The sequence below is a fragment of the Camarhynchus parvulus genome, chromosome 3 (genome assembly GCF_901933205.1).
Source record: "Camarhynchus parvulus chromosome 3, STF_HiC, whole genome shotgun sequence".
Taxonomy (NCBI): Eukaryota; Metazoa; Chordata; class Aves; order Passeriformes; family Thraupidae; genus Camarhynchus; species Camarhynchus parvulus.
Window position 1 is genome coordinate 25,156,393 of NC_044573.1, and position 16,653 is coordinate 25,173,045.

General features: G+C 39.9%; 1 protein-coding gene across 1 annotated transcript; it reads right to left on the minus strand.

Moving 5' to 3' along the window:
- Positions 1 to 241: 241 nt before the first annotated feature.
- On the minus strand, positions 242 to 16,576 carry ABCG5 (ATP binding cassette subfamily G member 5). Its single transcript, XM_030945893.1, has 13 exons — positions 16,455 to 16,576; positions 15,720 to 15,841; positions 15,132 to 15,268; positions 14,822 to 14,920; positions 13,750 to 13,882; positions 12,265 to 12,404; positions 10,876 to 11,005; positions 8,100 to 8,313; positions 7,640 to 7,845; positions 6,682 to 6,820; positions 3,443 to 3,628; positions 1,661 to 1,779; positions 242 to 547 (listed from the first exon to the last, which is right to left on the minus strand). The coding sequence occupies exons 1-13, from the start codon at positions 16,574 to 16,576 to the stop codon at positions 369 to 371; spliced, it is 1,926 nt and encodes a 641-aa protein (XP_030801753.1). The 3' UTR covers positions 242 to 368.
- Between the last annotated feature and the right edge of the window lie 77 nt (positions 16,577 to 16,653).

Below are 16,653 nucleotides of genomic sequence, written 5' to 3' on the forward strand. Positions count from 1 at the left end.
ACTAGTAGTGGTTAAAAAACAAAACAGTGGGGAAAAATTAGAGCACCATTGCTACATTGTTAAAAATTGTCAGCAATAGCTGACTACATTAAATCAGAAAGCCCTTTAAAACATGAAATACTGTTGATTATGGCTGATCTGGAAATCAACCAGAAGAAAGGGGTGGGGGATACCAATATCAGGAGTCATTCAGACTCTTAAGAGAACATTGGTTTTCAAGGTGAAAACAAACATGAGAAGATGAATGTGGTTTTATATGTGTAATCATTTAAATTCTATCTAAAATCCAACAATTTAAGCCTTCAACCATAATATAGCTAGAAGTATAGTATGAGAGACTGTTGGAATTGCTACTTTGTCATGGTCAGTCAGTAATTCTCTCTTAATTTGAAGCACAGAATTGCAATAATGGCAAGTACTGGTATGAAAGCATAGAGTATGAGGAAATCAGCTGTGAACCGGGACAATGCCCCGGGATAGTTTTCTTCAATGAACCGGATGCCTTGAGAGAGAACACATGCAGCATTATTTGCAGTGGAACTGTTGGCTCCACCTGTCAAAAGAAACAATTTCTTTAGTAGGTAAATCAGTAAAATTAAAACTCAGACTCCAATCTTTAACTCATGCCTTAAATACACCTCTTTCTGACATCACTTCCATGAAGAACCATACCCACAGCCGTATTTCTCATCACCATGGAATAAAACCAGACAAGCCCTGTGTTTCTGTGGTTAATCCATGACATACTTTTTGAAGGGAAGAACAAATGGTCACTAGGAGCTCTCTCTTTTGTTCAAGCCAAACAAAGATTTATGGCTTTTCAGACGTTATCTGGAGTGGCATCAAGAAGCAAGTGGCCCCATGTGGTGGAGTTACTGTGTTCATATGTGTTGAGGGTTCCAAAATGCAAGAAATGGTGACTGACTGAAGGGCACATTAAAAATGGTACTAATAGTCATGGATTCATTTTCTAACAGTTGTTGATCTTGTAATAAAGAGGTGCAGGAGAGATTAATGGATAAAAATATGTAGCCTTGGAGAGGAGCACAGACACCTGGCTACAACACCCCAAATATCTTAGGGTAGGTTCCAAGCTGTAAGTTTTACCCCACTAATCTGTATTAGCTCCTAACCCTGCCAACCGTGACTGATTCTCTTGTTTTGCAGGTTGTCTTGCTCAAAACCAGCAAAGCACAGCCTGACAGACCCAAGCTGCTCAGTAAATACCATGGAAACACATTTGAACTGAAGCCTCTCTAGTATTAGAGGAGACACCTGGTCAGCTGTTTGTTACCTCTCAATACTCCCTCCACTGATATTTGATCTTAGATTGTGCCATTTTCTTGATGTTCTATTTGTGTAACATTGCACAAAAAAAAGTTAATTCCAGCCTGTAAAACTTAGCTTCCAAAATTCCTCCAAAGAGGTGATAAGAGGTGAAAACGAGGAAGATGGAAGAACTGGAAGAATGAGAAATGGCTGGAACAAAAGAACCAAATTCTGCTCTAGCTTGCTGATGTGGCATTATACTCTTCACTAATTAGTAAGTTCTTTTTAGAAACTCAAAAGTTACCTTTATTTTATCAGGACACATGTACAAAGAAGGAAAATAAGCATCAACATCTCATTAAAATTATTTATAATGAACTTTTTTTTGAACACTTACCACATGTGAAGTTTAAGCCATAAAATTCATTGACTACAAGGACTTCACTGCTGTATCTTTGAAATGTAAGAAAACTAAGTAGTTTCAAAGGTTTTGGCATTTCTTCAATGGTCCTTAAAGAAACAGAGAGGTTAAGCTGGCTTTTGCTACATACTAAGTGACCCCAAATTAAAACAAGCTCTCATTGTTTGTAACCTGTGACACAAACAGTTCTTGTCTCTACCTGCAGGGTTTTCAAACATAAAGTCCAATTTTAGGGCTAAATGATGAGACAACCATGAAGGCTGTCCCTGATTTTGGTACAGTGTCACAACATTCAGCCCTGACTTGGTTATGAACAGTCACAAAGAATTCTGTGGTTGTTTGCTGTTCACATGGCAGTGATAAACTGAAAATGACAAGACCCAATATAAACCTTACTTGCAAAAATGACTTGCTTTCCAAGTAAGAAACCATCATCCCTCCCTCCATCTTCAAAACCAAGTAATACTGAATAGGAATTCATTGCCCCAGTAATAACAAAGCAAAAATGAAGCAAAATAAGGAGAAGAAACATTCAATAAGACGGCAATTTCAGCATCTAACATACTTCAAGACTTATAATTCAACAACAACAAAAAACAAAACAGGGAAAAAACCCAGCAGCCTAAGTCTCAATGCTATTTTTAATGTCCTTCATTGCTTATGAAGATCAATCAAAAAGATTTATAATATTAATGAGCAAAGTCTGTGCTGTAAATTAAGGTTAGAAACCACTCTAATGCTTTTAAGTTATCATTAAGGCATTAGACTACGGTAACAGGAATAAATGTCTTTCACTATAAGTACACATCTTCCTGAAATTATGCAGGGACTAAATAATTAGACATTAACCTAGCTTTATATTGTAAGTATGAGCTGAGATCTACTGTAAAGAGACAAAGCATCATCAACTTTGTGAAGATTCAGATGGTTTTCTTGAGGACAACACCATGTGTTGTTAGGCTTACTTCATTTTCATTGGGAGGGTCTCAGGTAAACATATCCTACTTGCTCAATATCTTAGGAAAACTGCTTTTAACAATTACACATTTATTCTGGTATGTCCCTCAAAAACCCCAGTAATTTCAGTATTGACAAATACAAGGGGAAAACTGTTCAAACTTCACACAATGAAAACACAAACCCATCTATTTGCACAGTAACAGAGCAAGCAGATCACGATTTTCCTGCATATTACGCTACTCAATAATTTTTATAGATTTCAGTCTGAACAGGTAGAAAAGGGGACTGAAAAATTTACTGGCTGAACTGGATAATAATACTAGTAAGATAGTTGAGAGCAGCTGCTTTTTTAAACCAGCATTACCAGTGTTTAATGTCATAAGTTCCAGCAGCCACTAAAAGATGTAGGAACAGGGATTTTTGGTAGGCTCCTTTAACAAGGACAGCATTTCACATTATCATGTCAGCATCAATAAAAGAATTCAGATGAGCTGATAGAGATTAATTTTTCAGTTTTATCTAAAATGTATTTGCAAAAACTGGGGGAAATCTTCAATATCTTTGTTGATATCTAAAGATACTGAGTGTCTGGTTTTATGTTTAGTACAAGGCCCAACAAGATTAGGTAGTTCTGCTTCTGAAGGAGCACAGCTGCTCTTGCTTTTCCTGTGCATTACTGCATTATTCTTGCTACCTGTGCATTACTGGATTTCTGCAAAACCAATTATTTTAGAAACTCTTCCACATCAGTGTTAACAGCAACACTGTAACAAAGTAAGATTTTTTTCCTACCTTACTAGTCCTGTTCCCACTATCACACCAGCTGAATTAAGTAGCACAATGCCACTCTGGACTATATTTGGGTCTTGAACCATGCCAAGTATAAGAAGAGTTATTAGTTCACCAATCATGTGAGATGCTAGGACAACAGCAAAGAAAATTCCAAATCTGGAAGCATCAGGATACAATCCTACAGTCCTGTACAAAGATGAGCAAAAGAACAGTTAAAAAACAATGTTTGGGTAGTAAACTTGAAAAGTAGCTTTTACTTTTGTTTCTATTTGTGTTTTTTGCAGTTATACCTCTTAGGTGAAGAGTTTATGCCTTAATCCTTAGTATATTATTTGGAATCTTAACACAAAGGACATCCAGTTACTATCACTATGTAAGTGCAGATACATGAGTTTTTCTCCATCTAGATTGAAGAGGGTTATGCAAAGGTGTAATTCTTGTAGAAACCCAGGTTTTTTCGAGACAATCACCATGGCTTTTCTCTTCCTTAAACTAACCTGCTGCTTCTTGTAAAGTCTTTGCAGTGGGAATCATTCCTATAAGTCACATCTTTATGCAGGTAATTAACCTGCACTTCTGATAATGTGCAAGCAAACATAAGCATGGATATATTCAATTAAATGGAAAACTAATTGAATTCACCACCCATGTAATTCACACCAATGCAATTTCCCCCATACTCCTGAGTTCTTTAATGCAACATGCTGTTCTCAGTCTTCTCCTAGTTAACCCAAGGGAAAGAGTCCTCTCAATCTACACTCAAGATTAAAAAGTTAAGAAAAGCTTGCAATTGCTTGACAAACTTAATTCAGCCTTATAGTGTATGTGACAGATGACAAAACCCTTTATTACACTGTGACACATTACTCTTTTTCCAAAATACCTCGTACTAAAATTGCCTCACACTAGGTGCACATTGCATGCTTTGCTTAGCTCACAAGCAGCAATCTGACATTTAATTTTCTTTTTTTGTTGCTCAGTGCAAGACCCTATTTTTTTTTTATTCACTATGTTCAAATATGGTCTTAAAACAGAAGTATCAATTTTCTCATAGGCTTTCCTGTAGTGTTTCTTGTAACACCAGAATATTTTATAAATAGATAAATGAACATTGACCCTTCCAGTATTAAACACTCAGTGAGGTAGCAGGTGTTTAACAACTTTTAAGTACAGACTGGTGCAGAAGAAACAGCTTTCCAAAGTCCTACCAGAAAACTATCACCTCTGAGCCACTCTAATACTTTACACAGGGATATGCAGACACAGGCTAGTTAACTAGTTAATATGAATAGAACAGAAGAAAGCCTAAAAAAAGAAAAAAAAAGCAGCCCAAAGAGAGTATATTACAGCAACAGAATAACAACATGATGTGAACTGTTAGATTTCCCAGAGGTATCTTCAGCTAGGAAAATCTGCATAGACAGGACATTCACTTGATTGCAAAAGAGGCTCTCTTTGAACTTGGCCAAACCTGCCTTTTGTCTGATCAGGTCAGAATTTGGGTCTGCCTGACCCAACTGGCTGCCTCCACAAACACAAACTCTACAAGAAACAGCTTGTAAGAACACATGCCAGAGGCTGTCAAAGCCTCTCAAAAAGTTCGTCCATTTGGGAAAGTTCAATCCTGCATAACAACTGCCAAAATTTCATCCAGAAACTGCTTGCCCTGAGAGGTCTAAGAGCATTGTGAAATCACTTTGACAAATCCCTGATGGCTTCCAAACAACTGCAATATTGGAAAGATAATACCTGTAAATATTATCCATTAACTGGAGCCTCACTATTTATTGTTGGTTGTGTTTGAGCCAACCAAAACACAGGGGCAAAGTCTCTGCCCATGTGGATTCCCTGTTTGTTACGGAGTTGAGAGAGTCATGGAGCCTGGACAGCTGCTTGCCAAATGGCTGTTTTCTTGGCAGCAGTCACAAACAGAAGGTCAGCACAGCATTTAGTGGAAGGAAGAGTAATTTCTGTCTGTCTCTCTGTAAAAAAAAGACTTCTCAGGGAGCCCTGCCTCAGCAGGTAGCACTGACATCTTGCAGAAATAAAAGCCCAGGTAGATAAGGGGATAAAGGTGGCTACTTTTCATACCCACACCAAACTACAAAACAACCTGCCCATGCATGCAAGTCCTCACACCTGGAAGAGCAGAAATCTTCCTCTCAGGGATGTTATCTTTTCATTGAGATTTCAAATGGAAAGAATTAAGTAAATGCTGAGCATGGCCCCTCATTGTCCACTATAGACCAGAAGGAAGAAGGGAATAGTCATCCTTTTTTTCTGAGTTTTTCCAGATGGGGGAAAATTGCTACAAAATTCCCTGTGCAGAAATTCTGCTTCAAAAGTCCAAGCAATTTTCTGTAGTTCTACTATATCCATTTTCCATCCATCTTACTGGAAAGTAAGAGCACTAACATGCACAGCTACAGCAGAATGGCTTCTGCACTTTAGCTCTTTTATGAGGGTGTATCCACTTATCACTTTGGAACAGCTCATCAGAGAACATCCATCCACAACACAAACCAAACCTGCTCATCACTTGTACATATTTTACTACAGACTGCCAAATAATTGCAACTGTCCCAGGAAAACTAAAATTAACTTTGGTGCACTAGACATCTCTCAACATTAGAAAAGGAAAGATTGAAGGACAGAAATTTGTGCTTTTCTCTGGAGGGTATAAGAAAGGGATCCGGATTTCATCACTTGCATATCCTGTAGCTAAACCCCAACGTCCCAGGAAATAAAAAGTTTTGTTACTGTCATGTACCTACAGCTGACATCCTCAGTTTGGGGTTTTTTTGTTTAATTTGGGGTTTTTGGGTTTTTTTGATTGTTTGGTGGTTTTTCTTTTTTTTTTTTTTTTTTTGTTGTTTTTTGTTTTTTGTTTTTTGGGGTTTTTTTGTTTGTTTGTTTTTTTGTTCTTATTTCCTGTCTTTCTAAATACAATGTAAAATGACACTTCCTGCTTTCAATATGACAAAAGTATGATAACTCCTCCAGGTCCATTAAAACTTTCCAAGTTACCTAAAGAACTGGTAATTTACTTACTGGGGAAATGTTCTCAGCTCTGCCTGAAAGAGAAGGGCTAAATTTGTGTCATCTTTCCTTATGCTTTCTGTGTGATCATTTTGAGAGACAACAGCAGGAAGCCATGCCAGGAGGCCTTTTGGTGACATGTTAACTGACACTGGTAACAAAAACAAAATGACAACCCAACAGATGGTCCAAAAGCTTACCAGTACATGAAGGTGCTGAAAATGGCCACACTGATGATACTGAAGGGCAGGAAATGGACTATATAAGCCACAAGCATTTGCCATTTCTTATACAGGCCATCTTTACTTTCTTGGTCACTGATAGCACGTAGAGGTGGGACTGAATAAAATATGTAAAAAATGAAGTAAATTATCATTAAACTGAAAGAGCAAGACTTGTTGTTAGCACAAATTATCTGAAGCACAAGGACAACTTTGAGAATATATCACAAACATTCTGCATAAACCACTCTGATCCCTTTTCCCCCTACTGTAAATGCAAAACATGCTCCCTGCAGATTGCAAACATTGGTAGACTTAAGGAAAGAGGCCTAACTTATCAGTATGCAGGACAGCCTTCCCTTTTTGCATATACAAATTAAGGACATGAGAAAACCGCTGTCACTGGTCAATTTACTGAGGTGCTCTGATTTCAAGCTGATGACAGCAGTGTATGCTCTCTGCATGAATAGTTTTTAAGGCTGCAAATAGAAACACTACTATTGCTTTCAGTATGGCACCTATAAGAGGAAAAATCCTTTAAAAAATGTAATTATCCTGTAATACTCATAAATCCAATTATGCTTAATTGCTGTCAAAGCTGGTTTGTATTTCCATCTTTTCCACGTGTCTGGTTTTGAGCTCACTTAGAGATTACCTAGACCTAGACTTTGTCTTGCCTATAAAATGCTACACGCAGGGAGATCTTTTGCACAGTTTAGAAAAAAGCCTTCATAGACAGGCCAGCTGTAAAAAAGAAAGGCAGGGATTGGGGCATATTCCCTTAAATTCCATTGAATGTTGCGCTTCTGTATCAACTCTGACATTACCTAGACCAGTGAAGATCTTATAAATTACTATCTTCAAGAAAGACTTTTTCTTATTTAAGACAGAGTGGCAGCAGCACCTGCTGCTGCATGTAGGACAGACAGACACTCACACAGGGTCACAGCATTGAGCATCCCTGTGTAGGGGGGGGCACTCACACACTGGTAGATAAGCCCCACACGGTCCTGCACAGCTCCCTGGGCCAGGTCATTCCTTAGCCTAAGAAGGAAAACAGCTACAAACAAGCCAAACAGCAGGTTCTGCAGGAGACGCATGATGATGCCTATCTTATCTCTGGAGAGATTTCTTGTTGTTCTCCTGATAATGAAACAAAACAACGACAAAAGGCTTGTTAGCTACAACAGAACACGTGTTGGTAGGGTATTAAGTTTTGAACAAATCTTAGACACATAATGCCCACAAAGAGCTAATATATTAAAAAAGACAAGGGACAAGTACAGTGGGAGATCAAGTAACCAAGGAAGTGCATCAATACATGGAGAGGAAACCTGAAAGATTAGCGGAGAAGGAAAAAATAATTGCTTTAAAAAGAAGGGCGGGGGAAGTCTTACCGTAAAAGAATCAGTATTTGGTCAAAGCCACTGGGTGAGTCTTTGTTTTTGAATGGTATTGGTGGCAGCTCCTTCATATACTTTGTGTTTTCAATGGCTGCCAGTACTTTGCTAAAGATCTCTGAGTTTCTATAGGCTGATACAAATTCCTGAACTCTACTGTAGGTTTCGAGTTCGTGTTCCTTGCTTCGGGTGTCCACAGATGTCAGATCCACTGTGAAATGACAAAGCTTTTACTCTATATACACTTCACTTTCCCTTCATACCTTTTTCCCTGTGCAACTAACTTCTTGTCTCCATTCTAAAATATGCAAAGATGAAAAGGTCAATTGAAAGTATTCAAGGCCTCTTTGTCCCTTCTGTTAGATGCAGCAGGAATTAATTAACTGCAGCCACAAGAAATCTGTGTTTTGTGACCTCTGTAGGACCCTGCAGTTCAGGTCCTTAATCTGGAAATGCAAGGCTCAAGCACTGTGCTGGTCAGACCTTTAGCACTCTCCTTGCACAGTACAGAGCTGCAGAGAGCAAGACAAAGCACCAGAGAGTGAACATTTATGAAGATGAAGAGACGACTTATCTGGTCATATACTTCTCAGGTTTTCAGGCAAATGCTCAGACGTGGCTCCATGGCTCCCCCTTGTCCTCTGCCCACTCCTCCATAACTATGGAGCTTTATTTTTTGCTTAGTGTGAACTCACACTGTAGAGACAATGCTCTTCTCTCCTTGAGCTGCTAATGCATTGTTGCACTGGGTTTCACCTACCTCCTTTGCAGACATACTTTTAATGTGAAGTCAGGGAATGTTCAGCTGGCCAAATTCCCCTAGCAGGCTCAGCCCAAGCTGAAGGAAGTAAAACAGACTGCCATGGAACTCAGGAAAGGTAACTATTTCACAGAGTTAATGTTCCTTTCTAATAAGCCCACCTAAACATACTCCTGGCACAAGCAATTCTTTTGCTGGCAGATGGGAAATTTGTGTGCTCCATTTTTACAAGTCAAACAGATTCAATAATAGTCTAAAACGCCTTAGAAATTTCCCTTTTCCCTAACAGCAATGAATTAGCCAAGGTTTTGAAAACTGGATTGTTGTTCTCTGCCATATTTGTTCTTACCCAATTTTATATTACTCTTCTACATCTGGTAAGATGTCTTCATCAGTTATTTATTTCTAAGGTTTCTCTCATCCTTAGATTTCAGTTTTGCAATGCCCTGTTCAACTTCAAAATGCAAATTCAACAAAAGAAGGTCTTGTCCAAGATTCTTAAGTTTCCTTAAAATCTGAATTAGGTTTATGAATAGTTCCCTGGTGTTCTAAAAGCTGGAATTCTGCAGAATTGTCTTTAATGGTACACACATCCAAAATGAAGCCTTTGCTTTTACAAACGTGAACATCCGAAAGGCAGAAACACTTTTTAAAACTTGGCCAGTGAGACTTGCTGGAAGTCACACAGGAAATAAATGGCAAGTGGGTGAGCTTGAAAAGAATTGTAACACTGACTGCTAACTAGACCAACTAGCTAATGCCTACCATGCATTAGTACTTTTTACAAACATGTGACAGTTCCGCAATATAATCCACACTCAATACATAGGATATATTTTCCTCTGTTGCTGGTGTAAATGATATCAGAATCTGTCCCTTCATTCACATCAAATCACACAAAAAAAAATATAAACTACCAATTTTCAAAAGACTAAATATTCTGATGATTCTTTGCTCTAATCTGTATTTTTTTCCTTTCTTGTCACATTCAAAGGTTGACATTTGAAGAATGCAGTACTCTCTTTACCAAGCTTTTTTAAAAGTGGGTCTAAATCTCAAATCATCTATGCTTTTCAAGACTATTCAAATTCATGAAGGCAAAATTATCCTCACTGTCATACCAGTATTTTCAGCTTTATCCCATTCCAGCTTCATGTCAACAACCATCCTCTCTTCTCCCTGAATTTAGAATGCCATGTAGACAATAGAAAACACTGCCTGCTCTGAATGCAGCTTTTTGAATTGGCCAAATTCTCTGGTTAGTGCTCAGCCAGTACTGCCAGAAATTAACCTAACACATTGGATTTAAATAGAGTTATGTACATGGCTGCATATCTGTACATGTACAAACACATCCACATTCTCTTCAAACCTGTGCCTGCATGGATGAGAGACATGGATGTCCTGCAGCAAAACCAAGTCTCATTTCCAAAATCTCCTGCTGACCCTTCTTTTTTCATCCTGAATTGGTAAAACAATACTCTCCAGCTTATGCCAACAGTTATAATTACCTTGCTATCATCATCTCCTGAAGCACACATTTTGTTCCAGTTGTTCACCCTGGTATTAGCAACTCCCCAAAACTTTCAGAAACCTCAGACTTAGAATTGCTGGAAATTGATGCCCGAAGTCATCCCATATTTATTCTACATCCTTCACTCCACACAACACTTTTAAGTTGTTTGGCATCACAGAGTCTGGAGGAGTATGGGATTTTCCACAATTTTGGAATCAAAATAATTTTCCAACATCCAGTGCATGCCCATAGTGAAATGCCATCAGGAATCCACAGGTTTCATGAAGCTGAGATTCTTTTTTTAGTTGTAGTTTACTCCTTTACTGCAAATATGGCTATTTTATGGAGTCATTAGGAATGACATGGGACCAGCCCCCTCTCTGAGCTGAAAACAATTAAAAAGTTGGAGCAGAATTCAAATACATTTCTATCTCTGGAAAAACTTTAACTTGGGAAAAAACCAAATTGTTTTACCAAAACAACTTAGACAAACTTACCATAGAAGTCAAAAGGGTTTGATTGTTCAGGACAAGAATAGCCACAGTCACTAAAAAATGAGATCATTTCCATAGGGTTCCCACAGAAAACCATTTCTCCAAAGCTCATGATGGCTATTTTATCAAATAACTGTTGGGAGAAAATTAATATGTTAGCTGTATGTACTAAGAATCACAGAATATACTGACTTGGAAGGAATCCATCAGGATCATCTGAAGTCCAACTCCTGGCCCTGCATAAGACACCCCAAGAATCACACCATGTGCCTGAGAGCATTGTCCAAAAGCTTCTTGAACTCTGTCAGACTTGATGTTGTGGCCACTTCCCTGAGGAGCCTGTTCCCAACCACCCTCTGTGTGAAGAATCTTTTTCTAAGATCCAACGTAAACCTCCCCTGTCACACTTCAGGCCATTCCCTCAGGTCCTGTCACCAGTCACCACAGTGATCCGAACAGGAGTGCATTCATTCTTGAGTACAGCTACTGTCTTGGTAATAGAAAGGCTTTGATGAGAAAAATAGTTTTGACACATTCAAACTTCCTTACTGTATTTCTCCCAAAAGACATTTGTCCTTTCTTTCACTCCTATCATTGGTGGTTATGCAAAATGACACATCTTTAAGCTCTAGTGGTTCTCCAAACTGTCAATGACAACAGCATACAGAGGTAATCCACAAAAAGAGATGTGGCTTTCTGACTTCACTTCTAATGCACCTTCACTTCCAGACTGACCCCCTTTGGTGCTTGATAGCCCCAGTCTGTAAAACCCCCCAAATTGTTGGCAAGATTTTCCTGAAGTGCTTAAGGACTCTAACAGCACTGCTCTCAAGTGAACATTTGCCAGGACATGGTTCCCACCAGCTATGATCCACCCATGTTCTCAAGACACCAGGGCTGCTTTCAGTCCAGTGAAACACTGTTGCTCCCCTCTGGCTCCACAACCATTTGCACTCCATTCGGTCAGCCAGGGAAGAGGAGTTTTGCATTTGTGTGGCAGGTGGTGGATAACAGCAAAGTGAGAAACAGTAATGGGAAGAGAGAAATGCTCTCCCCAGCACAAACCCTGCAAGGCAGGACTGTCCCACCACACAACCAAGGTGTACCCACATGCCTTGTCATGACATCTCCCAGTGGTTTTGGTTTGGGCAGTTGCATAACACAAGTGTTAGGCACACAGTCAGACTCCATACTATTTTCACAGGGCAATGTGTGTCCCTAAGTGCCCTGTGACTGGGACAAGACCAAAGCTGCAAAGTTCAAGAGAAGCCTCTAATTAAGCAAAGGAGAGGAAAAGAGGTAGCTATAGTGGATCTTGTACTTCCATCCAGAAAAGAACCTAAGTACTAAAAGGTCAGGTGGAAAAGCCGATAGTGAGTAGGTATCATCTACCTTGAAAAGTTCTGAGCGAGGCTGATGGATTGTAAGGATCACAATCCTGTCTCTGTGTGCAAGCTCTGAGAGAAGCAAGACAAGCTGGTTTGCAGTCAGGCAGTCCAGCCCTGTGGTTGGTTCATCAAGGAGCATGACCTCTGTCAAACGACAAGGAATAGCTTTAAAATTCAGGTAAATGAGGAGCAAATGGCGTAGCTTCTGCCCTTAAAGCTAATTTGGCAAATAACATAGAAATGACTTTGCAGGTGAAGTTCCACACATAAAGCAGGGTATGCACAGATATTGCCATGACGGGATCTTTCAGTTTTATTTAGTTTCAGTGGTTCTGTTTCAATGACTAGGAATAAGGACATTAAAAAATACTTCAGAGCATAATACTTCTTCTAAATTCATATGAAATCTGAAAATTACCAAAATAGTTTCGATGGATACATCTGCTTTCAAGAAGAGTAAAGATAAATTTCAGCATTTACAAAACCGCAAACATAAGCAACAAAATTAGCAAAGAGTTATATATTCTGAATTAAATTTATATATACACATAGAATTTGTTATGAACAAACCAAGAATTGTTAAAACACAGCAGATGCAATTCCATAGATTGAAGCAGATGTTACTGCCTTTTCTTCATTATTTTATTGCACATGAAATGGAAAAAACTTATCATCAAATCCATTATTTTTATAGAGATGACACATAGCACAGAAGAGGGTAGTCCAGCCTTGATCAGGGTACGAGGGGAGGAGAGTTTTCTCTCCAGGTTTATCTACACAGAATTACTGTAGTGTTTACTGTAGAGTTTAGTGAGCTCCTGAGCAGCAGCCACACCCCAGGAGTCACCAGTATCAGGCATGTACCTCGTGCTATTTAAGCTCCTTCCTGCCTAATATGCAGTTGTAGCACATCCACATGGTTACAAGGACTCCAGCATCCAATAAATACATGCTGTACATCCACTCCGTGAGATTCTGGCACCTTCAAGAAACTCTGTCAAAACTGACAAAATTTTTCCCATGGATAGTCCTTCCATAGTTAGTCAGCTTTGATTTCCTTTCACTGGAATTTTTTTGGCACTGGAATATACATGGCACTCACACGAACACAGATCAAGGGCAGCTACTCCACTACAAGGCTCAGTGCTTGCACGTGTATGGCTCTAATGTACTCAAAAATGATAAATTAATGGGCCACAGCCAACATTTGGGAAGAGTGAACCCAGAAAGACTTAAAATGGATAAATCCAAGTCTAAACCTATGTTCAGTCCCTAAGATTTTTAATTTGTCTGCTTTCCAAGATCAACTAACAGATGAATGGCTGACCTCAGTTACTGCTTATTCTTTCCTGTCATCACCCGACTGGCTTCTGCTGAATTAAAGAATGCAAATGCTTTTGTATTTTAAAGCGGTTTACAGAGGCCCGTGGTAGGAGCCCAAAGTGACGCAGCCTTGTTTTATTTTGAAAATCCATGCAGAGATACTTACTGGGATCTTGTAAAAGCTGGGCTGCAACTGATACCCGACGCCTCTCACCCCCAGAAATTCCTACGACATTCCAGCTTCCAATTATTTTGTCAGCAATGTGGCTGAGACTCAGCTCAGTCATAACTGCATCGACCTAAAAAATAATTACAATTTCAAAACACTAAACTCAGATACCTGTGTGCAGTGGCAAAAAAACAGGAAAAAAAAGGACATAATTTTAAGTTACAGCTTTACCAATATCCTGCTTGCATCCATTCTAGTTAGATGGTATCTGGTCTAATTTCTATTTGCTTATTTTTAATACATTACATTTAATACATTCTGAAATGAGTAAATTTTAGCCTCACTTGACATTAAGAGATTAAGAGTTCAGAGGTGACTAGAAGTTAAGGTATGGAGCATAATGTGCTGCTCTGGCTTCCAAAATCAGGGAGCAGGAAGCACATCAATTCTGGAAAAGTATAAAGTACTGAGTGGGAGACTGGGGAAGAGAGAAGACAGAAAGCAAGACCCTCTGGTCAGGAATATCAATTTTACTTTAAATAGAATTCAAAAAGAGTCCTTTAAGTAAATCTGAAACACACCAATTTCAACAAGAAAGTAGCTTGTAGGAGGCTTAGTTAGACCAGTGCTTTTTTGACCTGTTGTGGTTAGTGAGAGATATCCTACATGAGACAGAGTGGTGCCAAAATCAACTGTGCTGTCCATGAGACTTGCCAGCACACATGGACCTAGATACCCCAGAGAACTGAGGCTCCCCTCTGGGGAAGGGGAACTGACCTCAATAGCAGGACCAGCATCTCCTGCAGTAGGAACTGCTTCAGCTTGGGGTGGGAGTTCTGTCCCAGTATAATGGGGATTTCCTGGAGCACCAGCACAAGCCCCCTGAAGAGGTGAGACCACCAGAGAGCTTGTGTGCTACCCCTCAGCAGGGGGATCTCTCCTCATTTACAGAATCAGGATTACAAAACCTCATAAACATAAACCACAGCCATGGATGGAAAGTGCTGCTGGTGGAAACATTACATGACATCCTGTATGATTTTCTGGTGGAAGACTGTAAAATACAAACCTTCTTTTTGATGGAGCTGTTGGAGCATTTCTTAAGAGTTAGTAAAGCTGTGTAGGTCAAAGACTCCTGTACAGTGAGAAAGGTTAACAAAGTGTCATTCTGAAAAAAACGTGAAGAGGAAGAAGGAGTTAGTCCCGTAGTAATTGAAATTTTGTCCCCCTTCATGCAAGCCTAATCATTCAGCTTATTAACTGATTTGTCCCAAATTTCCTAGTAAAATCACATTCACATTACACTACTCCATTACACTAGCAACTTTTTTTTACACAAAAGGAAGCACAGTAGACAAAAAACAAATGTAGAAATCAACCTGTGGCACGTAAGAGAAGCAATCTCTGAACTGCTCCCTCTTCAGCTGACGTCCATTCACATACACTTCACCAAAGAAATTGTCTTTATGTCCCAGTCTGCCTGATATTGCATCCAGAAGTGTTGTTTTCCCAGATCCTTTCAAACAAAAGAAATTAATCATGTGCTGAGATGAATTTTATTCATTCCCAGAGTGGTAGCCTGACTTGGATGGACACATCCAAAAAGTACAAAGTTGGATTTTTTCCTCAATAACTTTAAAATAATAGGGCCTGAAAATGCAGCTAATTAAGGGAAACTAAATGGGGAAACTAGAATGTAAATTAGCATTTAAATAATAAAAAAATTCACACTTTGCAGTGAAACACTTGAGTTTTGAAGTAACCTTGTCTGTTATTGAAGTTATAATTGTTAGTTAGATGACAGAAGACTGAACTCTGAAAACTAAGCACCATTTTTACAAAGCAGAAGTTAAAATCAGCCACAATTTCTTTATTTAAAACACAGACCTCAGTCACGTTCATGTCGCTATGGAAGTCACCAGTATTAACTGTGATCTTATTTTGTTTAAAGTACTGGAACAACTTACCAGAATTTCCTAAAATCCCCATAATCTGGCCACTTTCTATGTGAAATGAAACATCCTTAAGTATTTGCCGAGTCCATTTTTTACAATATAAAGAAGAGTTCCACCATGGGCCAACACGCTCTCTTGAAAAACAAACACCAACAACACAATTAGAGAATATGTAAAAATTTTGCATAAAGCAACTGAATGGTTCACAGCTACTTGCATGTGGTATGCGAGCTGCAAGGATTTTAAAGTATGGAAAAATAAAAACTAAAGTATTTTCCCCCTTGCCCTTTCCCCTCCTAAGGCTTCAACCTTGGCATTACCTGGAAGATAAAACGAGGTCTGAGCACGTTTTTCAGAATGATTGCTAAGAAGCTTTTGGACTACAACCAAAAGGGCAGCCATGAACTGTGGCTTTATTTGCTGATGATGTTTGCCAGTCGTTAATCCACCCGTCCCTTTCCTTAGGGCCTCGTGTTATCCCTCTGGCAAGAAAGGCAGTGGGAAAGGGCACTTTTGGAAATCACTAAAGTACATCCTTCAGAGACGCGTGAAGGGGATGCGGTGGGGCTCCGGAGGCTCAGCCCTGAGGCGGCGGGCCCGGCACCATGAGGGGGCCTGGCACCATGAGGGGGCCTGGCACCATGACTCCTACCGGGCTGGGCTGCGGCCAAACCCACGGCCCACAGCGCCAGCCCCGCTCCCGCAGCCCCCGGCGCTGGAGCAGGGACCCCGCCCTCCCAGTCCTACCTGATGGTGTAGGAGACACCCTGGACGCTGATGCTGTTGGGGAGCTGCCCCCCAGCCATCTCCTTGCCTGCGTGCCCGATGCTGTCGTTCTTCTCCAGGGTGGGAGACGCTCTGCCCGACATCCTCGGGTGCCGGGGCTCCGCAGCCTCCCTGCGTCCCTCACGCTGCTGGCCCGCTGCCTGCCACCGCCACCGTCACC